At 41.2% G+C, this 26,595-nt stretch overlaps 2 protein-coding genes and 1 non-coding gene across 3 annotated transcripts; all 3 read right to left on the bottom strand.

Annotated features, from left to right (window-relative positions):
- Positions 1-2,474: 2,474 nt before the first annotated feature.
- LOC141616570 (small nucleolar RNA R71) lies at positions 2,475-2,581 on the bottom strand. Its single transcript, XR_012530909.1, has one exon. It is a non-coding gene; the product is annotated as a small nucleolar RNA R71 (small nucleolar RNA).
- An 11,595-nt stretch (positions 2,582-14,176) lies between these two features.
- Positions 14,177-14,614, bottom strand: LOC141613426 (uncharacterized). The gene has a single exon (XM_074432159.1). It carries the CDS (start codon positions 14,612-14,614, stop codon positions 14,177-14,179), a length of 438 nt encoding a protein of 145 aa, XP_074288260.1.
- A 7,197-nt stretch (positions 14,615-21,811) lies between these two features.
- Positions 21,812-22,346, bottom strand: LOC141613424 (uncharacterized). Its single transcript, XM_074432157.1, has 2 exons — positions 22,217-22,346; positions 21,812-22,128 (listed from the first exon to the last, which is right to left on the bottom strand). The coding sequence occupies exons 1-2, from the start codon at positions 22,344-22,346 to the stop codon at positions 21,812-21,814; spliced, it is 447 nt and encodes a 148-aa protein (XP_074288258.1).
- Positions 22,347-26,595: the final 4,249 nt, after the last annotated feature.

Raw genomic sequence — 26,595 nt, 5'->3', positions numbered from 1 at the left:
ATCAACTACTTTTCCTTTGCCACAGTGATGTGACCATAATTAGAGCACATTTAGTCCCCGAATTAGCTTCGTTCCCATGCTTTTTAGTGCATATTTGGGTCATTTACTATCTTTAGTTCTTTGTATTGCATATTCTTTGAGGTTTTGTGTCCTTGGTAGGAAAGGAGTGCAAACCTTGCATTTTCATGGCAAAATGAGACTAAATTGATTGAATTCAATGACCAAGCATCAAGGAGAGACAAGATTAGAAGGCCTTTGTACATACTATAGTAGATGGGCAATGATGAGAAAAGATCCTTGCATCCCCGAGGAAATCCCCAAGGCTTTTATGAAGAAAAAGGAAGAAAAGAAGAAGGAATGAGACTGCACAGCAATCCGTGCGTCTTCCTCAGAAGACGCCCGTCTCCCTCACCACAATCCGTGCGTCTTCACCTCAAGACGCCCGGGCAGCAGCTCCAGAAGACGCCCGTCTTCACCCCAAGACGCCCGGCAGACCACCACGAATCCGCCCGTCCGTCTTTGAAGACGCCCGGATTCCAAGGCAGACCAATTTCGTTTCTTCAAGCTTCAAGAAAGATGCCCATCCTTCCAAAAAGACCGGCGTTTCCTTAAGTAGGGACTTAATCGTCATTTAAGCCCTTAGTTAACCCTAATTCACACACCTAATCCCCACTATAAATACCCCATTAGTCTAATGAGAAGAGGAGGTTCTTCTTAGCAATCTTTAGTGTAGTTAATATCAATCAAATCTCTCTTTAATTTTGTAATCAACAATTAATCAAGTTTTAATACAAGTTTTATTTCCTTAATCTCTCTCTTGTTCATCTTTTATTTTGGGTAATTGAAGATTATTTGGGTTATTATTGGGAGATTGACAACCTCTCAATCAAGCATCAAGTACTTCTTTTATTCTTTGCTTTATTATTGGAATCATTAGTAGGTATAATTCTCTTAATCCCTTTTTAAGTATTGCTAATTACTTTCATTTATTCATCATGTTTCACTTTGTTGGTATGATTGACAACCTTGCTAGCATGTTCAACATGATAATGAGTGAGTAGTTCCTTAGCTAGGGTTAATGGGTAATTAGGGGAAACCAACATGGGGGATGATTCATGCTTAAATTAATATGCTTTCATGGTTTATTTGCTTGCTTGTTATGATCTCAAGTCATGCACATGTTATGTTTGATGAAATGCGAGCCTATGAATCCTTGCATTTTTTACCCATCACCTATCTTTTCAATGAGACTTGTAAGACATAAACCAACTCGAGTCTCATTAGACCATGCATGTTGTTGAGTAGGGAAGACTAAGTCGACTTGTAGGTGTTGTACAATCTAATCGATTCGGCTCCGGGACCCAAACTTTCCTAGGATTGTAAGATATAAACCAACTCGATCCATCATAACAATAATTGCTTGCTTATAATTTGAGAACATGTTTGTATGATCAATTCCCATGAATCCCCTATGACCCCATGACACCCTAGCGCTTTTTATCAATTGTTTACATCCCTTTTCATTCATCTTGCTTGTCTACTTTCATTGCTATTTAGTTTAGTGATCTTCTATTCAAACCCCAATTGTGACACCCTTAAGACACCGCTAGTTGCAATAGAAATCTCATCTCAATTCCCGTCCCTTGGGATCCGACCTTTACTTGCCTCTTTACTAATTGTAGAGTTGTTGGTGAAGTTATAAATTGTGTTTTGGTCTAGGTGCTCCTAACGACAAGTAACCGAAAGAAATATCTCCGACCAAAAATGGCGCCGTTGCCGGGGACGGTGTTAACTTGATTTAGATTTTCTTATATTGTTATTAGTTGTGTCTTTCTTTGCCTTGGGGAAGTAAAACTCCTCAAGGTTTGTTCTAATTGTTTTCGAGTTGTTTGATATTTTGCATGTCTAGAAGGTCACAAGGTGACTTGTTACCCTTTGATCGTGAAATTGAAAGGACTTTGACAACCAATAGAAGACTTGCTAGGAGAACTTTTAGAGGTGTTAGTGAGGTTATTCAACCAAATACTATTGAGTTCATCAACCCTTTTGCAAGAGAAGGTAAGGAGAACCCAACACAAAATCCAACACAAAATCAACCCACAATGCCTAAGTTTTCATCACATTCCGTACCCACCGAGGAGAACCTACCCAATGGTACTCCCACACCACAACATCTAATCGGAAATTTTATTGCCAAATTCGCATTTATCCAATTAGTCGAAAGAAGCCAATTTGGGGGGATGCCTAGTGAAGACCCTCATTCTCATATGGAGGCTTTTTGCGATTATTGTGATGCGATTTCTCAAACCGGAGTAACTCAAGACCAAATTCGATGGGTCTTATTTCCTTTTTCTCTAATTGGCACCGCGAAACAATGGTTGAAAAGCCTTGATAAGGCTACTCTCGAAATTGATTCTTGGAAGAAGTTGGCTCTAGCTTTCTACAAAAAGTTCTATCCACCGGAAAAGACTAACATGCTAAGAGCTCAAATCACGGGCTTTAAGCAAAGGGATGAAGAATCTTTGTATGAAGCTTGGGAGCGATTTAAAGGAATTTGTCGCTCATGTCCTCATCATGGACTTAGCGAGTGGTTCTTGGTACAACAATTTTGGAACGGTCTTTATGAAGATTCAAGGAACATTCTCAACATGGGATCAAATGGAATGTTCACCGAAGTTGATGACAATCAAACTTGGAATAAAATTGAGGAAATGGTGGTCCATAACTCACAATATAGTAGATCTCGCAAGGCTACTAGAGGAGGAAAGCATGAAGTGGACTCCGTTACTCAATTGGGTGCTCAACTTAGTGCTCACATTGATACCATCAATTTGAAGTTTGAAAAAGCTATGGCTAAACTTGAAGAAGCCTCAAAATTACCAAAGCATCATGTTAATGCCATGACGGCATCTTCATCAATCCCAAGTGGGATATGTGAGAATTGTGGAACTTTGGGACATGACCAAAGTGAATGTAGGGGAACAAATGAACAAGTGAATGCTTTCCAAGCATACAAGAGTGGTACCCCTTATTCCAACTATTACAATGAAAACACCAAATTCCATCCAAATCTCTCATACAAAAGCCAAAATGTTCAAAACCCTCAAACAACATACACCCCACCTCCCATGAGAAACCAAAATCAAAGACCCTTTTACAACCAAAACCAAGGTTACCAAAATCAATCTCCATACAATCAACAAAATGACCAAGGTTTTGATGTCCAAAAAGCGGTCCTTCAAATGCAAAAGAATCAACAAGAGTTTTTCACTCAAATGCAAAAGGATAGTCAAGCAAAGGAAATCACCATCAACAACATTCTAGCTCACACCAAAATGTTGGAAACTCAATTGACTCAACTAGCATCTTCAAGCTCACAAAGACAAAAGGGGCAATTACCACCTCAAAGTAATCCCCCAAGACATGAAACGGTTAGTGCCATTCACTTGAGAAGTGGTACAAGGTATGAAGCACCGAAGAAGTAAGTTGAGGATGAAGTTGTGGAAGCTAGTGACAAAGAAGAAATTGTGCAAAACTCAAAGGATGGAGGACCATCAAAAGAAGAAATTTCAAAGAAAAATGAAGACAAGGTCAAGGAGAAGGAGCCCATTGTGATTAGACTTCCTTTTCCAAGTCGTCAAGCCAAGCCCAAATTTGATGACCAACTTGGAAAATTTATGGAAATTGTGAAGAATTTGAAAGTCTCAATTCCTTTCACGGAATTAATCAATCACGTGCCAGCCTATGCAAAATACATGAAAGACATCCTCACAAAGAAGAAGTCGATCCGGAAGCTTGAGACTATCGCCTTCACTAAGGTGAGTAGTGCAATACTTCAAGGGAGTTCACCTCCAAAACTCAAGGATCCGGGAAGCTTCTCAATACCGTGTACCATTGGCGACACCACGATCAACAAAGCCTTATGTGATCTAGGGGCTAGTGTGAGTGTTATGCCGTACTCGGTGAGTAAAAGGTTGGGGATGGGAGAGCTTAAATGCACCAATATCACACTCCAAATGGCCGATAGATCGACGAAGACACCATTAGGGATATGGGAAGATGTTCCCGTAAGAATTGGGAAATTTTTCATCCCGGTGGACTTTGTCATTGTTGACATGGAAGAAGACTCCAACATTCCGATCATTCTAGGAAGACCTTTCTTACACACCGCGGGTGCGGTGATTGATGTGAAGCATGGAGAGCTCACTCTAGAAGTGGGAGATGAGAGCATAACTTTCAATCTTGACAAGACCATGAGAGCTCCCCGTTTGCATGAACCATGTTTTATGGTTGATCATTATAGCCGGAAAGATGATAGGAAGAAGTCGGAATTCCAATGGAAGAAGAAAATTGAAGATGCTCCATTCAAAGAGCAAGTGAATTGTAACAAAGAGAGCTTGAAAAGCTCACCAAAGTCAAGCAATGAAGAGGATGGCCTCATTGGCCAAGACAAGAAATTGGGAAAGTTGTCTCTATCAACTCAAGAGATATTTAGTGATCAAGTAGATGAAGTTTGCGGTCTTTGGGACGATGAGTTTGAAGGGATTTTCAACCCCTATATTGGTAATGCTATCGATCAAGACCGACAACAAGGGCAAAGATCTATTGAAGATATTTATCATGATAATGAACAAGCTTTTGATTACTTCTTCAAGGTGTTGAGCAACATCAACAACACCTTGGCCATGCCCCCATGACATCTCACTAAGGATGAGAGTTTGGTGGAGTCCTCCCTAAACCACCATTTGTAAATATTTCTAACTCCCTAACTCGCATTTTAATTCTTATATTGCATTTTTTGTCATTTTTGGATTTCTTATGCTTTGATCAAGATAATTATCATTTTTGAGAGAAGTGAGGGAGGGACTAATGATTTCAATTGATGTGTAGTGCTTTAGCTTAGTGTGGGGATAGCAATTACCTAGTCTATTCATGCCTTAGTAGTGCCCCCACAATGAAGAACACGGGATTTTGAAGAATGAAAAAATGACAAGGGATATGCAAGTACACGGATGGAACTGAATCCGGGTAAAAGGGGCTGAATCCAAGCGTCTTCATGAGAATCCGCCCGTCTTCAGGCAACCCAGGCGTATTTGTCAAAAGACGCCTGTCCTTTTGAGCTGAGAATTTGAAATTTTGGGACTGTTGGTAAATCCGAGCGTCCTGGTATAGAATCCGCCCGTCCTCAGAAAGACGCCCGTCCTGGAAGAAAAGACGCCCGTCTTTTTGGCTGAGAAAAACAAGAAAAATCACTGGAAAGGAATCCGCCCATCTTCAGTGAAAGACGCCCGTCCCGCAGTTGGACAATCCGAGCGTCTTTGCTGAAAGACGCCCGTCTTTAGGCGAGAACTATGAAGCCAGAACAGACAGAATCCGGGCGTCCCGACGGAAAGACGCCCGTCTTCCTCCTGCAATTCAAATTTTTTGGATCTTTTATAAACCCCATCCCCCATCCCCCATTCATTTCTTCATTCCTTCATTCAAAACACTACCCATAAACCCCAAAAATCAAAACCCTCATCTCTTCCATCACCAAAACAAGATTTCCTCAACCACATTCATCAAAATCAAATCAAAACATCCTTCTAACAACAATTAATCACTCCTCTTTCAACAAAAATCAAACCAAGCACCAAAATCTTCAACCTTTGAGTCGATTTTTGAACTTATAAAGGCAAAGCCTTTCACCTTAAAATCGATTTGGGTATACTTGGAAATTGAAGATTTTCACTCTTTTCTTGGTTAAATCATCAATGGCAAGGACAAAAGGAGCAACAAAGGCACCTAAGGCAAAGGCACTCTCAACAAGACAAAAGAGTCTTCAAGCAAAGAAAGCCTCATTGGCTATGGTGGTAGCTAGTTCAAACTTGGAAGTGCAACAACAACAACCTCCCTTGGAAGCAACAACTTCAACTACTCCGGAAATTGCTCAACTTTCGAACTATCCGGAGGTAATTTTCACTTCTAACTCCCATAGGGAAACTTTTGCCAAGTATGCTAGAAAATCCTTCCTATCCACCAAGTTTATTTGTGAAGATTCCTTGAATGAGTTGGGTGTCCTTGAACAAACCAAAGCCTTCTTTAAAGCCATGGGGTTGGAAAAATTGTTTGCTACAAAAGAATTGACATACCCCTCCCTTACCTTAGAATTCTTGAGTTCTTTGAAAGTTACTAAGGTAGAAACAAGAGAAAACATCGAGTTCCGCCTTGCTAATGTTAGTAGGCGCCTCACCTTTGAGGAATTGGGTAATATATTGGGTCTTAGTGATTCACCTAGTTATTTCAAGAATTTTGGCAAGTATGACCCGCTCCTCTTTGGGAGGCGATTTCCGGAAGGAAATTTGAGAACTATCATGCTAGTCACGCTCTATTAGTCCACCATCCGGGCATTAGAGTGTGGCATAAGGTCATCGGAAATATCATCATTGCAAGAAAATACACCAACCACTTTACCAAGCTCGATTGTATTCTTCTTGAGTCGGCCTTAAACATTGGAAGGGAATTCACCAAGCCGTACAATTCTCTAAGGCTTTTGGTGCAAAGATGGCTAAATGTTGATTGTGGAAAGCAAGGCACCACGGTTATTGTGAATGGAGGTCTAGTCACTCTTTTGGCTAAGTTCTTTGATCCGAATTTCAACAAGGATGGCAAGTATGTAGCAAAGAAAGGTGGTCATCTCATTGACATGGATGCTATGATTAACAAGTACAAGTGGGTTACTCATAACCCTCTTGACACCAAGTATGGGTGGCTCACAAGTGAGGCTACATCTTTTACTTTGCCTTCAAAGATTTGTCGTTTGAGTGTCCATCGGACCAACTACCTCCTTCCCCTCTCAAAAGAAGCCAAATACATTATCCGACAACAAAAGGGTGAAGTTGAAATGCCCTCCTCTTCCATTGTCACACCACCCTATCCTTTCATGTACCAAGAGTTCAAACCCGAAGGTGTTGAAGCAAGCAAAGATTATGTGACTCTACTTATGCAAGAGATGCACAAGCAAGCTTTTAAGGATCGGGAAGATGCTTACTTAGCCCAATATCCACCCCTCCTTCATTTAGCTAGGCAAGGACTACTTGATCCTTCATGTGCTTTGCCTAGTTGGGCGGATAGGGAGGTCTTCTTTCCGAGTGCATCTAGGGGTATTCCGGGTGATGATGAGGTTGTCGGTGATGAGGTTGTTGATGATAACATTGAAGAAGAGGCTAGTGATGATGGAGAAGAGGATGATGAACAAAGTGAACAAGAAAGTGAAGAGGGAAGTGGTGATGATTCCACTTCTAGTGAGGAAGATGATGATAATGATGATATGGTGGAAGGTTAGCAAGCTTTGGAGGCTCCTACCCTCTTGAGGTTTGCTTACTTCTTTCTTTGTTTTATTTATTTTATCTTGATCATGGTTGGTTGAGTCCTAGCAACATAAAGGACTAACACCTCGGCCCCATTTAGGTGTTCTTATTTTATTGTTCCCACTTTTGAAAATCCAAAATGACAAATTTAGTTTCATGCATTGCATCGTGTGTGCATGAACTACACCCAACTTTAGGACATTAGAAATAATGTCTAACTCGGTTTGGGGAAGTACATGCATACGCAACGGGAGGTAATCTAAATTACGCTCTCCGTCATAAACAAAAACCCATGCATCATGTAGTGTAGATTAGTGTAGCTTGCATTTAGTGTAGAATTCATGCATCATGCTTGCATGATTTCCCATCATTTTGGCCATTGAGGACAATGCCCATATTAGTGTGGGTATGGGGATTCTAATTTAACTTTTATTCAAAAATCCAAAAAAATTGAAAAATTTCGAAAAACTATAAAAATTTGAAAAATCGAAAAACCAAAAACAAGTTCATTTCCTTTGTAGTGTAGTCATGTATATATTATTGTATATATTTTGTTTGTTTTATCCTTGTTCACATTGATTGACTACGCCACATCCGAGACATGAGGATATTGAAGACCGCATGGTATGATCTTTCCAATCTCCTTTTTCCTCTTTATGTTAATGACTATGTGGCTTTATTTTGATTGATGCGGTATAACAATGTGAACTTAGGACTTGCATTTAGTTTATATGGCATATTAGTTGGTAGAATCATTTGCATTAGGTTGTTTATATGCTAGTTGCATCATGGCATGTAGTTGCATGTTAGAAAAATTTTGCAAAACCGTCTACTTGGGAAGCTTGACAAGGGTATATAGGCCCTAGTAGATGCTTTTTCTTCCTAAGACTTTGCTTGTTAGAATACTTGTAAAACACCCTAGGACGTGTCGTGCTAGTATCCTTTGACCCATGGATTAAGGCCTAGTCAAGAGTACCTTGTGGTGTGATAACTCCTTGGCTACCGTTTATTCCAAGGTGACCCTTGAAACCATGCATCCATCCATCATCCATGTTCTACCACATTTTTTGTCATCAAAGGGAATGGGCACAAAAAGAAATCAATTTGAGTTCAAGAAATGAAATGAAAAGTGAAAGAAAGTTTGCAAAAATGCATCAAATGAAAAGAGGAGCAAAAATAGAACTCCTAAAGCCTCAAATATAAGCCACCCTCACTACATATGGGGTGACTTTGAAAATGTTCAAAGAGAAATGCAAAGAAAAGTTGAAAGTTGTCAAGTGTTGAAATGCCAAAAATCAAAAGAAATGGCAAGAAAGTGTTCTCAAATGTCAAATGCCACAAGAAATTGGGGGAAAAAAAACGAAAACAAAAGCAAACTCCCAAAGTGAAACTCAAATATCTATTGATCCCTTTATCCATCGTATCCATTTTTGTGCATGATAAAGAGGGGACGACCCTTCTTCTTGTCTAGGCAAGAGGGGGAATTCCGCGATCCTCCAGTGTTTCTAACACCATAGGGAATCTATTCTTGACAAAAGCATTTAACGATTGAGGACAAAGGTACCCTAGCTTGACACAACTTGGAGGTGATTTATTGGTATCCTTCTAGGCTTAGTAGTTTGAACAAATTGCATCTATGAAGGAGTGTGTACCCTTGAATTGCTTCCCTTGTAGATAATTTCCGCCACTTAGATGAGAAAAGTGGCTATTCTTTTGTAGATGCATCCATTATTTGATTTTATGTGCTTAATGTTTGGATGTGTCGCCATTTTGGCAAGACCCACCTTGCCTTGCAAGAAGGCATCCTACCTCATAGTTGTCTTGTTGTGAGTTGAAGGGGCGGAATGAGACCCGCTAATTGTCTCATATCGGCTATGTTATTAGGTTAGTTTAAATAATGGTCCTAGTCTTTGTCACCTCTTTACTCGGGACGAGCAAAGGTTCGGTTTGGGGATATTTGATGTGACCATAATTAGAGCACATTTAGTCCCCGAATTAGCCTCGTTCCCATGCTTTTTAGTGCATATTTAGGTCATTTACTATCTTTAGTTCTTTGTATTGCATATTCTTTGAGGTTTTGTGTCCTTGGTAGGAAAGGAGTGCAAACCTTGCATTTTCATGGCAAAATGAGACTAAATTGATTGAATTCAATGACCAAGCATCAAGGAGAGACAAGATTAGAAGGCCTTTGTACATACTATAGTAGATGGGCAATGATGAGAAAAGATCCTTGCATCCCCGAGGAAATCCCCAAGGCTTTTATGAAGAAAAAGGAAGAAAAGAAGAAGGAATGAGACTGCACAGCAATCCGTGCGTCTTCCTCAGAAGACGCCCGTCTCCCTCACCACAATCCGTGCGTCTTCACTCCAAGACGCCCGGGCAGCAGCTCCAGAAGACGCCCGTCTTCACCCCAAGACGCCCGGGCAGAGACCACAGAATCCGCCCGTCCGTCTTGAAGACGCCCCCGATTCCAAGGCAGACCAATTTCGTTTCTTCAAGCTTCAAGAAAGATGCCCATCCTTCCAAAAAGACCGGCGTTTCCTTAAGTAGGGACTTAATCGTCATTTAAGCCCTTAGTTAACCCTAATTCACACACCTAATCCCCACTATAAATACCCCATTAGTCTAATGAGAAGAGGAGGTTCTTCTTAGCAATCTTTAGTGTAGTTAATATCAATCAAATCTCTCTTTAATTTTGTAATCAACAATTAATCAAGTTTTAATACAAGTTTTATTTCCTTAATCTCTCTCTTGTTCATCCTTTATTTTGGGTAATTGAAGATTATTTGGGTTATTATTGGGAGATTGACAACCTCTCAATCAAGCATCAAGTACTTCTTTTATTCTTTGCTTTATTATTGGAATAATTAGTAGGTATAATTCTCTTAATCCCTTTTTAATTATTGCTAATTACTTTCATTTATTCATCATGTTTCACTTTGTTGGTATGATTGACAACCTTGCTAGCATGTTCAACATGATAATGAGTGAGTAGTTCCTTAGCTAAGGTTAATGGGTAATTAGGGGAAACCAACATGGGGGATGATTCATGCTTAAATTAATATGCTTTCATGGTTTATTTGCTTGCTTGTTATGATCTCAAGTCATGCACATGTTATGTTTGATGAAATGCGAGCCTATGAATCCTTGCATTTTTTACCCATCACCTATCTTTTCAATGAGACTTGTAAGACATAAACCAATTCGAGTCTCATTAGACCATGCATGTTGTTGAGTAGGGAAGACTAAGTCGACTTGTAGGTGTTGTACAATCTAATCGATTCGGCTCCGGGACCCAAACTTTCCTAGGATTGTAAGATATAAACCAACTCGATCCATCATAACAATAATTGCTTGCTTATAATTTGAGAACATGTTTGTATGATCAATTCCCATGAATCCCCTATGACCCCATGACACCCTAGCGCTTTTTATCAATTGTTTACATCCCTTTTAATTCATCTTGCTTGTCTACTTTCATTGTTATTTAGTTTAGTGATCTTCTATTCAAACCCCAATTGTGACACCCTTAAGACACCGCTAGTTGCAATAGAAATCTCATCTCAATTCCCGTCCCTTAGGATCCGACCTTTACTTGCCTCTTTACTAATTGTAGAGTTGTTGGTGAAGTTATAAATTGTGTTTTGGTCTAGGTGCTCCTAACGACAAGTAACCGAAAGAAATATCTCCGACCACACAGCCTCCATCATCATAGCCGCCACTTCCTTAGTATCCACCGTCACCATACCCTCCAAAACTACTTCCTCCGCCATAACCACTTCCGTCACCATAGCCACTATCACCACCATAGCCACTTCCACCACCATAGCCACTATCTTGGTCAACTTATCCATTACCGCCACCATAGCTACCTCCTCCACCATAACCACCGTGATCATCATAACCACCATGACTTCCTTGACCACTATATAAAGCATCAACATCAATGAGGTTGTCATGACCTCCTGAACCCGAGCCTCCTTGGTCTTGGTAACCCGCTCCCGACCCACCATAACCGGCTCCTTCTTGGTTGTAATCATACCCTCCACTAGTTTGGAAGGAGGGGTAACTATAGTAGTCGAGTCGTAATTTGAGGCCTCCATGAACTCCCGGTTGGGTATACCCTCCGTTTGGCAAGTTGAAGTACGAAGGGAAAGGGCCATCGGGCGGTACCATGCTCCGGGAAGCATAGTTTTCATAGACCGGGTAATTGCCTAGGGCTTGATTCACATAAAGTCTATCAATCTTTTGGTGAGCACGACCCAAGGAGTCGTCGACTTGCTCAAAGCGAGAGTCGACGTGGGTGTGGAAATCATCAAGAGTGGTTTGAACTTTTCCGATCCTGAGGTTCATTCGCTCTATAAGCTCTGTGACTCAGGGATCCACGGTGTGTTATTGAGGTGGTTAGTCGGGTGTAGAGGTACCGGCAATAGAAGGGGCATCATAGGTGAAAGATGATTCGGTTGGCCCCCGGGCATTTTTCCCGTAAGTTTGAGCGTTATGTGCTTGTTGTCGGGATGTTGGAGGGGGAGCTTGGGCTAGTGGAAGGAGGTAAGTCTCTCGGTCCGGCTCAAGAATATGTTTGTCGGCGTTTGGAAGGGCAATGGAAGTCATATTCTTCTTAATCAAGAGGTAGGTTTTCTTATCATCCCAATCGTATCTTATCCAATCAAGTGAGGTTATGTGGTTGTTGTTGATGGTAGTGATCCCTTCAACTGGCCGGTGCCTTGACTCGACAAAACCTACCGTTTCCTTAGCAATTTGGGTGATCAAACCCCCAATCACAATTGGCGAATTGTTCCGGATATTGTTTCCGACCTTTTGCATAATCATCAAGTGGGCAATGTTAATTTGGTATGGGGTGGGTTGTTATCTTAGATAACTCCCAAGGATATAGAGCTTATCGGAGCGATGTTGTGAGGCTCATGCCTCCCAAATACGGTGCACCCCATAGAGCGATGCCAAGTTCGGATGATTGGGTTATGGATGTGGCTTTCTTTCATTTTCGGCTCATCCTCGTTATTTCCCCCCGAAATTTCCTTCCACAATTCCTTTTGGTCATGCCTCGTCGGGGCAAAATGATTTCCCATAAATGTCAACCCAAAAAGTTTACCAAACCTAGCAAGGGTAATTTCCATCGTCTTGTTCATTAACCGGAAAGATATACCTGTTATTTTGCTAGTATTCTTATTTTTTTTCTACTTCAAGAGAGCATAGAAATTCAAGTGTGATTCTTTCAAAAGTTTGGCGGTGTAAATTATACAATGCTCCCATCCCGACCCCTTTGAACAATTTCTCACATTCCGTGTCCCACCCAAGCCTCCTCAAAGTATTGCGACAAATGAATCTAGTGGGAACAATTAAACTAGATTTAAGGTGAGCAAACCTTACCTTACGCTTTTCGCTAATGAAGATGACTTTCGGAAAGGATGGGTCGGGTTCCACGACATTTCCACTTGTACTAGCCTCGGCCCTAGCCCTCTTGCTTGGTGCCATCTTTCACAAATAATTACCTTACTTCTTAAACCAAGTAAAAACCCAAATTTTTCTCACCAGAAGGCTTAAAATGACAAATAAGCCTTAAACAAACAATGCTAGAGTATAGATCTTACCCGAAAAATGAGGTTGTATTTTCGAATTTTGCTAACCCTAGATTTAAAAGTGTTGATTTTTGATTTTTTTGGTGTTTTGATGTTGAAAAATGGGGTTTGGAGTGAAGATATATGGTTAAAAGGTATTTTGGGACCTTAAAATATATGATTTAAAGATGGATTTGATGATTTGAGGTGGATTTGGTGAAGAAAAGATGGTGTTTGTGTTTTGTATAGAGAGAGAGAGAGAGAGAGAGAGAGAGTGAATTTTAGAGAGTGATGAGAAAATGAGTGGTGAGGAGAGTATTAAGCCACGGTTCAGCGGACTATGGGCCGGTCTGGGACCGTCCGCCGGCCAACCGGCTCAGAGCCTTAGTATTTTTTTTTATTTTGACGATTTTTGTGCAAGAAGAAGCAGCGGGTTTTGAGCCGGTCACCAACTGGCCGCCGGTCGACCGACTCCAACCCTACATATTTTTTTTCGAAATTTTTTTTAAGGCACTAAATGGACTCTCAGCCGGCGGACCGGTTGGGAGTCCTCCCTAAAACTTTTTCACATCACGCCCTTTATACTCTGACTCTCAGCCGGTGGACCAGCTGCCGGCCGACCGGCTGGGAGTCCTTCTTCGCTTTTCTCCCCAAAATTTTCATTCAACATACATGAGTTCCCAGCCGGGCATGGAGCGTCCGCCGGTCGACCGGCTGGGACTCCTTTTTCCCAATTTCTCAACTTTTTCTCACTTGAATAATGTACAAAAGTTCCAACGGGTTTTGATCCTATCCTAGATAGGTCGCCTGTCCAAAGGCTCATAACCACTTGCAAATATCTTATGTTTCAAACATCAAACATGTACCAATTACGGTCCACTCAAAATCGACTCTCCCAAACACAATTAAACCACGAGAACTCCTCCAAAACTCTAACCTCAACTTCCAAGCGATGATAACCCCGAGTAATCCATGCACCTACTATGCATGTACACTAATATTTACAAAAAATGGTGGTTCTTGAGAAACTCCGCCAAACCTATCAATTTGAATTTGTTCTCATTCTGATTCCTCCTCGGGGAGGGGGTCCCCGAGGTAGAGCACTTCAACCGTTCCTAGCTCATCTCCATTGAAATATCACTTCACCCTTTGGCCATTGACTTTGAAGCTACCATCATCCTCGCTCCATAGCTCAAATGCGCTACAAGGGGAAATATGTGTCACTTTGAATGGCCCCAACCAACGTGATCAGAGCTTCCCCGGAAATACCTTGACCTTTGAATAGAAAAGGAGCACTAGGTATCCTACACTCACATCTTTCTTAACAAACTTGGCATCATGCCATTTCTTGGTTTTTTCCTTGTATATCCTAGAACTTTCATAAGCTTCCATCCTCAACTCTTTAAGCTCATTCATTTGGAGAAACCATATCTCACCGACCGCATTGAAGTTAAAGTTCATTTCCTTCAAGGCCCGCCGTGCCTTATGTTCTAGCTCCACTGGCAAGTGGCAAGCTTTTCCATAGACAAGTTTGTAGGGTGTGGTGCCAAGAGGTGTCTTGAATGCCGTTCTTAAGGCCCATAATACATCCGGTAGCTTTTGAAACCAATCCTTGCGACTCTTATTGGTCACTTTCTCCAAAATAGCTTTGATTTGGTGGTTAGAAACCTCCACTTGCTTACTCATTTAAGGGTGGTAGGCAAGGTCGATTTTGTGCCGCACTCCATGTTCTTCTAGCAAAGCCTTGAATGTGCTCTTACGAAAATGAGACCCACCATCACTTATCACTACTATTGGGGTTCCAAACCTTGGGAAAATGGTTCCTTTGAAGAGTTTCATCACAACCTTGCTATCATTTGTCGATGAAGCCACCGCCTCAATCCACTTGGACACGTAGTCCACCACCACTAGGATGTACTCATTTCCGCAAGAGTTTGGAAAAGGTCCCATAAAGTCTATGCCCCAACAATCGAAAATCTCGATCTCCAAGATGTTAGTTAATGACATCTCATTTCGTTTCCGATATTTCCGGTCCTTTGGCATGAATCACAAGACTTCACCACCGTATGAATGTCTTTAAACATTGAAGGCCAATAAAACCCGCCTTGCAACACTTTGGCAATTGTTTTTGAAGTGGCCAAGTGTCCACCGTAGGCCGAGTTATATAGCCTATCAACAATCTCAAGTCCTTCCTCTTTTGACACACATATTCAAAACATACCATCCCCACACTTCCGGAATAAGTGAGGATCTTCCCAAAAATATCTCTTTGCATCATGCTTCAATTTCCTCCTTCCCTAGCTTCCATTTCATCGGGAATGAAGCCACTAACCATATAATTTGCCAAGTCCGCAAACCATTGCACCTTGACACTCACTTCCATCAATGAATCGTCTCTTACCCATTCATCAATTGGTCCACTCTTATCAATTATTCCATGGTCTTCCACCGTAAGCCTTGACAAATTATCGGCCACCACATTTTCGGCCCCGACTTTATCTCTTATCTCTAGATCGAATTCTTGAAGCAATAGAACCCATCGCAAGAGCCTTGGCTTAACATCCTTCTTTACCATTAGTTGCCTCAAGGCGGTGTGGTCGGTATAAACCACCACCTTGGATCGCACAAGGTATTGCCTAAACTTCTCGATTGCATGGACAATTGCAAGCATCTGTTTTTCCGTAGTCGAGTTGTTGCATTGAGCTTGGTCTAAGGTCTTGCTTGAATAGTAGATGACATGGTGTTTCTTGTCAACTACTTATCTGAGAACCGCTCCCACGGCAAAATCCGAAGCATCACACATAACTTCAAAGGGAAGGCTCCAATCCGGAGCCCGGATGATTGGAGCCGTGGTGAGAGCAAGCTTCAACCTACCAAAAGACCCAAGGCAAACATCATCAAATACAAAGGGGGCGTCTTTGAGAAGGAGTGAGGTCAATGGTTTTGCTATCTTTGAAAAATCCTTTATGAACCGCCTATAAAAGCCGACATGTCCTAGAAAACTCCTCACCCCTTTCACATTTGTGGGACGTGACAACTTTTATTTGACCGAAATTTTAGCACCATCAACCTCAATCCCTCTCTTGGAGACAATGTGACCAAGCACAACTCCCTCTTCCACCATAAAGTGGCATTTTTCCCAATTGAGGACTAAGTTGTGCTCCTCACATCGTCTCAAGACATTAGAGAGGTTAATCAATCCATGATCAAATGAGTCTCCATGGACACTAAAGTCATCCATGAAGACTTCCATGCATTTTTCAAGAAAATCCGCAAAGATAGCCATCATTCACCTTTGAAAGGTGCCGGGTGCATTACACAACCCGAACGACATCCTACGGTAAGCATAAACACCATTGGGAAATGTGAAAGTCATTTTTTCTTGGTCTTTCGGGTGTATTTGCACTTGAAAGAACCTGGAATATCCATCTAAAAAACAATAATACGTGTGTCCCGACAACATTTCAAGCATTTGACCGATAAAAGGGATGGGGAAATGGTCTTTAAGGGTCGTGGAGTTCAATTTCCGGTATTCTATACACATACGCCACCTGGTAACTGGGCGTGTATGTAATCCTACGGTTTTCTAAGTCTGTTACTCGGCCGAATATGGCTTACTCGGCCGAGTAATACGTCGTTTATCTCTGGTCAGGCTACTGTCCAGGAATACTCGGCCGAGTATGGGAATACTCGACCGAGTAGGGGATACTCGGACGAGTATACTCTATACTCGACCAAGTATCCGGTCTGACGGTGATTATTTCCGTGATTTGATTTAGAGAGGATTAGAGTTATAAAAACGGGATTTACAGTTTCATAATTACTTTACCAAAACCTAAACCTCCAACGTAACTCTAATCATCTCTAATCTCTCTCAAGTTCATGGATTTCTCGTGAGTCTTGTTCATTCTTCTCTTGCGTCGATTATGTCAGTAAGCCTCTAGTTCTACAAGTTACCACCTAAGAGGGATATCGACTTCAATGTTGAGCTCAAACTGGGGATAGGTCCTATATCTAAAGCACCGTACCGTATGGCACCTAAAGAGTTGGAAGAGTTGAAAAAGCAGCTGAATGACCTGTTAGACAAAGGGTATATCTGGCCTAGTGTGTCACCATGGGGAGCACTAGTATTGTTTGTGAAAAAGAAAGATGGGAGCATGAGGCTATGCATCGACTATAGGGAGCTGAATCATGTCATGGTGAAGAACAGGTAACCTTTGCTAAGGATTGATGATCTTTTTGACCAGCTGAGTGGCGCAGGAGTGTTTTCTAAGATTGACTTGAGGCCGGGTTACCATCAGTTGAGTATAGCAGATGAGGATATTCCTAAGATAGCCTTTCGGTCACGTTATAGTCACTATGAGTACGTAGTGATGCCTTTTGGGTTGACGAATGCACCAGCTGTTTTCATGGATCTTATGAACCGGATTTTCAGCCCGTTCTTGGACAGGTTTGTGGTCATCTTCATTGATGACATCTTGGTATACTCTAAGACCAAGGAGGAGCACGAGGAGCATCTGAGGTTAGTTTTGCAGACTTTGCGAGATAATCAGTTATATGCCAAGTTATCTAAGTGCGAGTTTTGGTTAGAGAAAGTGGCTTTTCTAGGTCACGTGATATCTAAAGAGGTTGTGTCGGTGGATCCTAGCATGATTGAGGCAGTGACCAAGTGGGAATCACCGAAGAATGTTGTTGAGATTCGGTGTTTCTTGGGTTTAGCTGGTTATTACAGGAGGTTCGTGAAAGACTTTTCTACGATCGCGAGGCCTATGACAGCATTGATTAGAAAAGAGACCAGATTTCATTGGGATGAGAGTTGTGAAACGGCGTTCCAAACCTTAAAGAAGCGTTTGACCACAGCTCCTATCCTAGCTTTACCTGAGGGAAGTGAGAACTCTGAAGTATACACCCATGCTTCAAAGAATGGTTTGGGTTATGTTTTGATGCAGAATGGGAAGGTCATATCTTATGCGTCGAGGCAACTGAAGCTGTATGAGGAGAACTCTCCTACTCATAATTTGGAGCTGGGTGGAGTTATTTTTGCTCTTAAGATTTAGAGTCACTATCTTTATGGGGAAACCTTTAAGGTGTTTTCAGATCATAAGAGTCTGAAGTATATCTACACTCAAAAATAGTTGAACATGCAACAGAGGCGATAGATAGAGTTGATTAGGGACTATGACATGAAGATCATCTATCACGAGGGTAAGGCCAATGTTGTGGCAGACGCTTTGAGTAGGAAGAGTGTTCATTTGTTATGTACAGCTATGTCTTTGCTGAAGCTGAGGGAGGCGATGTCCAAGATGGAGATTCATATGATTCAGAAAGGGGATGCCATCAGGGATTTGACGATCGAGCCGGACTTGTATGATGATATAAAGAGGAAACAAGAGCTTGATCCAAAGATTTAAGAATGGCAGTCAAGGGTAGAGAGTGGCACGGTTTCGAGGTTTTCTATCCATACAGATGGGAGTGTTCATTTTGATGGGAGATGGTGTGTTCCTAGTGATGCAGATTTGAGGAGGGTGATCATGAGGAGGCTCATTTCACTCATTATTCAGTTAACCCAGGGAGTGACAAGGTTTATAAGGATCTAAAGAAAACGTTTTGGTGGCCTAATATGAAGAAGGATGTGGCTGAGTTCGTGGTTAAGTGTCTAACCTGCCAGATAGTAAAGGGTGAGCAACGAAGACCAAAAGGTAAGATACAGTCACTTGAGGTACCAGAGTGGAAGTGGGAGTCGATCTCTATGGATTTCATCGGGGGGTTACCAAGGACTCAGCAAGGTAACAATATGATTTGGGTGATCGTCGATCGTTTAACAAAGTCAGCTCACTTTATTCCGATGAAGGATACTTGGACCAAGATACAACTAGCTTTGGGTTATAGGAAGCATGTGGTTCGGTTACATGGTGTGCCAAAGGATATAGTGTCAGATCGAGATGCGAGGTTTATATCACGGTTTTGGCAAGAGCTGCAGGATTTGATGGGAACGACCTTAAAGATAAGTACAACTTTTCATCCGGCGACAGATGGTCAGACTGAGAGGACTATCAAGACTTTGGAAGATATGTTGAGGGCTTGTGCCATAGAGTTCGGTGGGAGTAGGGAAGATAGGCTGGACTTGATTGAGTTTTCTTACAACAACAGCTATCACACCAGCATTGGAATGACACCGTTTGAGACTTTGTATGGCAGGAAGTGCAGGAGTCCAGTTTGTTGGGACGACAGTGTAGAGACAGTGGTTTTAGGACCACAGATGGTGCAGGATATGATTGAGAAAGTTCGTCTGATTCGTCAAAAGATGAAAGCAGCTCAAGATCGCCAAAAGAGTTATGTAGATTTGCACCGTAGGGACATCGAGTTTCCAGTGAGTGACAAGGTCCTTTTGAAAGTGTCACCTATGCGAGAGGTGATGAGGTTTGGTAAGAAAGGGAAGTTGAGTCAGAAGATTATCGGCCCGTATGAGATCTTAGACCGTATAAGTGAAGTAGCCTACCAGCTAGCTTTACCACCATCGTTGGATCGAGTCCACAACGTGTTTCATGTTTCGCAACTTCGGAAGTATGTGAGTGACCAATCACATGTGCTTGAGGGTGAGAACATAGAGCTTGATGAGTCTCTAACGTATGCGGAGGTTCCCAAGGAAATCTTAGATCGAAAAGGGCGCAAGACGGCACGGTGAGACCATCTTACTAAAGGTACTTTGGTCTAATCACAATGTGGAAGAGGCCACATGGGAACCAGAGGAGTCGATGAGAGAGCGTTTCCCTCACCCTTTTGATCAGGTATGTTTGGTTACGGGGACGTAACCGTTGCCTTTTAAGGGGGGTAGGAGATGATCGCATGCTTATTTTTGGGTTAGTTTGTGTTAACATAGCTATGTTTTTGTCATATTTTGAGTTTAAGTTGGGTGTTTTGTCATATATAGTGGCAATTGTTTGGTACTTGGAGTAGTTGTGAGCCGTTTGTGTACCGTCTGTGTTGTGGTTGTTGGTTTTTTTTTAGTATAGTGTAAACTTCGGGTACGAAGTTCTTTTTAAGGAGGGAAGATTGTATTACTACGGTTTTCTAAGTCTGTTACTCCGCCGAATATGGCTTACTCGGCCGAGTAATGCGTCGTGTATTTCTGGTCAGGCTACTGTCCAGGAATACTTGGCCGAGTATGGGAATACTCGACCGAGTAGAGGATACTTGGACGAGTATACTCTATACTCGACCGAGTATTCGGTCTGACGGTGATTATTTCCACGGTTTGATTTAGAGAGGATTAGAGTTATAAAAATGGGATTTACAGTTTCATAATTATTTTTTACCAAAACCTAAGCCTTCAACGTAACTCTAATCATCTTTAATCTCTCTCAAGTTCGTGGATTGCTCGTGAGTCTTGTTCATTATTCTCTTGCGTCGATTGTGTCGGTAAGCCTCTAGTTCTACAAGTTTTGTCAATTTGTCTTTTAGGGTTTGCCCTAGTTTGTGATTTGGGGGAAAAGGGATTTTGGCATGATTGTGATTGGAATTGTGTGGTTATTGTTAGGTGGAGATTTCGTAGAGGAGCCGTTCTAGCTTTCTTGATTGACTCGTTTCAGATTTGTGCTAAGGTAGGGTTTCCCTACTCATTTTATTGTTTAATTGATTTAAGATGTGTATTGTGATTTAATTGATACGACTGATATTGTTGATTGATTGTTGTTGGTGGATTGGAGTATGGGGTGATGAAGTTGAGATGGTTGATGATGTTTGCGAGGTGCGTCCTTGGCTGAGTAGAGTCACTTGCGGGAGTGGCTTCACGCCCTTGATTCGCCCTCTGTGGAACCCGCTACAGGAGGAGATGTGCACATTAATGAACATGGGTTATCGCTTGTGTGATGAGCGGGGCTTAGGTGGGCAAGGCTACGGTCCCCCACTGGCAGGGCTACACACTTTAGCGTGTAGTCAGTTATGAGTTATGGTTGGGAGTTGGAGATTGATGGTGGAACAGTTGTTTACCTTTGTTGCATTTTGTCTTATTTTAATTATGCAGTGAACTGACCCCGTTGCTGTTTTGTAAAATCCGTGGTGATTCATTCGGGGATGGTGAGCAGATTGTGATAGGTGATGATGGTCTTTAGCTATGAAGACGAGATGGGGAGTCCTCACTTCGAGTCTAGCTTCCGCTGTCACGAGATTAGCTGTTTTAGATTCAGTTGTTTTGAGTATTAGTGAACACTTGCTTTAATTTGGTTGTGGAACTTGTAAACTTTAACTTATATACTTTAATAATGTTGTGGAATGGTTTCTTTTGATATACTAACCTCAGGCAACCGAGATGGTAACAGTCTCCCATGCTTGGGTGGTCCTTGCTAAGGCACCTTGGTATGTAGGGGTGTTACAGTGTAGGCACACAAGTTCCGTCCGGTTGCTCCACCATGGTCACTCCACCCTTTTTGGGAACCACATGAATGGGGCTCACCCATTTACTATCGGTATTTCATAGATGATCCCTGCCTCAAGTAGCTTCAAGACTTCATTATTGACTACCTCGGCCATTTTGGGGTTCAACCTCCGTTGACCCTCAACCGATGGCCGGATCCCCTCTTCAAGGTTTATGCGGTGCATACACAAATTTGGACTCAATCCTTTGATATCATCAATGCTATATCCTAAAGAGGCCTTGTGAGTTTTAAGAACCTTTAAGAGTTTTTGTTCTTGGTCCTCACTAAGATTAGCATTGATTATCACCAGATAAGTCTCTCCATCACCTAGAAAGGCATACTTAAGTGAGGGGGGAAGGGTTTTGAGTTGTACCTTTGGAGGGAGCGATCCCCCAACTTTCTTCAAGAGCTCATCATCTACCTCATAGTCTTCTTTCATTTCTTCATCATGGAGGGAGATTTGGAAGGCTTATTCCATCTCCGACTCTTCCCGAGCCACCTCTTCTATCACTGCATCAATCACCTCAATTGTACATGCTTTGTCAACTTTGGGTCCTTTCACAAGATTTGGAAGATTAAATTCAACTTTGTCTCCCTCTATCCGGAAGGTTAGCCGCCCATTTCTTACATCGATTAACACTCCTCCGGTAGCCAAGAATGGTCTACCTAGGATGATGGGGGTATGGCTATCCTCCGGGATATCAAGGACTACAAAGTCGGCCGGGATTAAATACTTCAACTTTGACGGGTATGTCCTCAAGTACTCCCAAAGGGCGCTTGACGGACCTATCCGCCAATTGGAGAGTCATAGTAGTAGGGACATGATTGGGAATGCCAATTTTCCTTGCTACTTTTAGAGGAAGAACACTCACACTTTCTCCCAAATCACATAGAGCCCTTGATATCGGGACACCACCAACCACACAAGGAATTGAAAAGCTCCCCGGGTCACCAAGTTTATGTGGCATCTTGTTGAGAAGAAGAGCACTACACTCTTCTTCCATTGCCACAATTTGTTGGTCACCCAAGGTTCTTGTCTTTGTCAAAATGTCTTTTAAAAATTTGGTGTATGTAGGCATGTTCAATATTTTACTTCGGTGAAGGGTAGAGTTACTTCAAGTTTTTCTAACATTTCGAAAAATTTGGTATACTTGAAGTTTTCTCTAGACCTCAAAGCTCTAGTGGGATAAGGGATGTTAGTGACAAGTTGAGAATTTGGGGATACCATGGACGAAGTGGCTTTGCTTGTTACCTTAGTAAAAGGTTGTACGAGGGCTTCCTCTCTAGCTTCTTCACCAACCTCCCTTTGGTAAGGGAGGTCTTCAACCAATATATCCTCATGATCTTCTTAAGGAGCTTTTTCCTTGGATCCTTCACTTGTAGTCTTCCCCTTCTTGGATTCACTTACCCTTGCCGATGGAGTTATTGGTGGGCTTTCCCCACCACCATTCATTACCAACCGCTTCCTTTTGGGATCCGCATCCACTTCAATTTCAAGGTCCTTATATGTGTCTTCATGCTCAACCCCACTCCTTAAGACTACCGCATGTGCTTGATGATTTGTGGAAGCGTCTTTTGAGCTTTGGCCTTGGTCTAGGAAGCCACCCGACGGCCTTTGAGGGTTATCAAGAGCATGAGATGCCAACCGAGCTTCCATGTCTTTCTTGAAGTTTGTCATGTCTTGCTGTTGAGATATTTGCATATTCTTCACCACCTTTATCAACTCACCAAATTGGGATTCCATGGATGGCTCTTTATGTGGTTGGTTAGTTAAGGGTAAAGGGAATCCATAATCATTTCGAGTGTTGGGACCTTGATTGTTGTTGTTATTGTGTCCCCCTTGGTAGTTCCCCTTAGGTCCTTGATTGTTGAAGTTAGATCATTGTCCTTGCTCTTGAAAGCCTTGAACATAGCTTTGGCCAAACCCTTGGTTAGCCTGGTTACCTTGATTCCCTTGATAGAAACTTTGGTTGTTTTGGTTACCCCCAAAATCTTGGTACCCTTGGGATTGGTTCCCAAAATTTTGGTGTTAGTTATTGCTTGGCTATTTGTTTTGATTGTCGAAATTGTTTCTTTGGTCTGGGTATCCACCTCTAGGTTGAGAAAAACCAAGTGGATTGGTGTTGGGTAATTGTGGTTGGATGTGTTGCGGGTTTTGAACATTGGTACTCTTGTAGCTAAAGTTTGAGTGATTCTTCAAACCCGGATGATTGAAATTGGAGTTTGGGTTGTACGTGTTTGGATTGTTGTAGGGTGGTCGTGGTGGCTTCGCATTGTTGTTGTAGCTTTGAAAAGCATTAACATCTTGAATATTGTCTTCATACCCCACATCATAGTTGTTGTTGGCACACACATCGAAATTGTGACCATTTCCCTCACATAGTTCACAAGAAGAATTTGGGATTACCTCCTCCATGGGTGGACCATGGGAGGCACTAGCTTGATGCACTTGACTTCTTTGCATTTGCTCAAGCTTCTTGGTGAGAAGGTTAAGTTTGGAATTGGTCTCGGCATTTGAACTAAAAGAATTCTCTTTAGGATAGCGACTATTTCTTCTCAACGCGTTACCTCTCGAACCATAGTTAGCTTCCGAATCGACCATCTTTTTGGTAAGGGCCGACCCTTCTTCATCCCCTAAATGGTCGAATCCTCCCCCCGCGGAGGCATTCACCATTTCCTTAGTTCGCGGTAACAAGGTTTGAAAGAAAGTTTGGGTTATGTACCACGTCGGGATCCCATGGTGAGGACAACTCGCAATTTATTAGGTTCATATACCTCTTATTAGACTCCTCTAATAGTGAACTAATTAACTTCTTAATTATTTGTACTTTAGATCTAGTGCATACATAACAAAATAAGAGATTTATAAGAAAAAAAATGTCCCTTACATTGTAGGATGGTTCGAAATAATGGGCACAAATAAGGTCACCTTCCTTATTTGTTCTTGAGCTTAATATGTTGGATGATCCTCCAAAATCCCAATGTAGAGATTCTCCTTTGATTGCACCCAAGACTAATCCCTTAAAAATAATATACTAATTAACTAGATTAGTGTATTATTGTTCCTTAAAATATATTCTAATATTGTTATTATTACTACACTAGTAACCTTATTTTGATATTAGAATTGATGAACAAATTCTTGTTTTCTAAAAACTTGTTTTAGAGAGAGCTTGAGAGAATAAGGAGCAATTTGCATGTAATGTGAATGAATGAACAATAAGAGAACAAAATTCTCTTAAGAGGAGAAGGGAGGACCGGTTGGAGTATGTCCAAAAGGGCATCTTCCTTTTTCCTTTTGGTCTTCACAAGAAATAGGTTGTGTAAGACATGTAAGAGTAGGTGTGTAAGAATTGTAGTGTAGGTATGATTAGCTATTTTATCAAATAAAATAAAACAACCACAATTTATCACTACTCCCTCCATATTTCGGTCCATATCATATAAAATGGACTACCATTTTATTTTGTTAATTTGTCATTTGTCACACAATATGTCACATGTAGTATGTTACATGTTATTAATTAATTTAATGCATATTTATCAAATAAATATCATTTTATAAATTAATTAAATTACATACAACAAATTGACTAGTGATACTTGATCACATAAATAAAATGGGTCATATAATTATAATTCACAACATCTTGTAATTATAATTAACCATTCATTCTTATCTTAATTGTTTCACAAACAATAATCAATTTTAGTAATAAAGTATTTCAATTACTAAAATAAATCTTATTTAATACCATTACAATAAGATATAAATATTCTCTCTCACAAATGATTTGTTCAATTTTAAGGAATTGATTAACTGGTATCGTCATACAATTAATCAATTTGTTTATTAAGGGAATTGTCCTTTAGGTGTGACCTTAAGGGATCAACTGACCACCACCGTCAAACGACAGTAATGTCAAACTCTAGTTAGCCAATCATTACCGATTAATGATGATCAGTTGACTATATAATGAATCATCCCTTACGTATTCTTAATATGATATTTAAACATGTGATCGCACTATTGTTGAGGACACATACTCCAACAATCTCCCACTTGTCCGAGACAAGTGTGCGTCACCAATTATCTTGTTCTATTAAAATCTCCCACAATGCAAGGTGTCTTGCAGGTCGTACTTGCATTTGATCATATCTTGAGTGGTTTCCTCGATTGGAGTGTAACTGTCTGACCGGAATTATCTACCGTAGATACCTTCCGAGCGTGGCCACGCATTTCCAGTTCACTACTCCTCGAGTGGCCTTGAGATTTCAAATAACCCTGACAAGGGGGTGGACAATTCCTATCTCACTATTCCCTTTGTTTAGCCACAGTTCATCATAACCCAAAATATACCCATTTGACTTCATTTACGACAGTCGTAGAGCATAAATCAAAGCTAATCAGAAATTTGTGCCAACTTGGGCGAATAGTCTCTAGTCAAAAGAATTGACACATAAGAATACTATAGCAGTTCTTGCCACGACCAGGCTTTATGAATTACCAGAACTCTATAAGCGGTCACTGCCCGGCAGAGTGTCCCATACAACCTGCCTATGTGATCGACTAGTCATCCCGTATGACTCTATGGCACTTGAACTTGCCATCAATCGCATCACACTCTAGTCACTTCGAGACGTCACCTCCTTCAAGTAACCAGGGGCGAATACTATGTCAATCCAGTTCACTTTAATGGGGTTCAATTTGTCTCTATAACCCATTTGGATTTAACAAAGTAATGGGTGAGTTTAATAAAACTCAAACGATAAATGCGATTATCACATATGAATAGTCAATACACTCTTATTACTTCATATCTTATAATCTTTAGTGTACCTTTTATACTAGTTGAAATGCAATAAAAGCTTGGCAAGTGGATATACCAGATATCCTTATATTCCAACTTTATTAATTGCTATTTCCTTCTATTCAATGTTATTTCTAATAACTTGAATTTATTTCTAAGTATTTGTCTAGTCTTCTTACTAGACTTGGGCTCTTTAACTTGAAAGATGCTCCCACTCTTATCGCATAACTTGTGATAAAGTCATTTGTAGAGGGATTCACCCTTAATCCCTACGTTGACCACTTTATCACAATTCAGTTAGATTCTGTTTTGTAGATTTTGCAATGGTCGAAACTAAAACACTTCTCTAGTTTCTATCTCCTTAGTCAATAAAATCAGCCTAGGATTTCGACAAATCCTTTTCAGCTTGGAAACTAAAGTTTGTGCAACCCTTCAACACATA

The sequence above is a fragment of the Silene latifolia genome, chromosome 11 (assembly GCF_048544455.1).
Source record: "Silene latifolia isolate original U9 population chromosome 11, ASM4854445v1, whole genome shotgun sequence".
NCBI lineage: Eukaryota > Viridiplantae > Streptophyta > Magnoliopsida > Caryophyllales > Caryophyllaceae > Silene > Silene latifolia.
The sequence above is the reverse complement of the archived record's forward strand: the minus strand, read 5'-3'. Positions and strand labels throughout refer to the sequence as shown.

Excerpts from the sequence above, each read along its gene's own strand:
- LOC141613426 (XM_074432159.1), bottom strand. The coding sequence starts at position 14,614 with ATGAGTAAGCAAGTGGAGGTTTCTAACCACCAAATCAAAGCTATTTTG.
- LOC141613424 (XM_074432157.1), bottom strand. The coding sequence starts at position 22,346 with ATGGAAGAAGAGTGTAGTGCTCTTCTTCTCAACAAGATGCCACATAAA. Across the intron at positions 22,129-22,216 it reads TCTATGTGATTTGGGAGAAA|GTCCGTCAAGCGCCCTTTGG; the intron begins GTGTGAGTGTTC and ends ATTGGCGGATAG.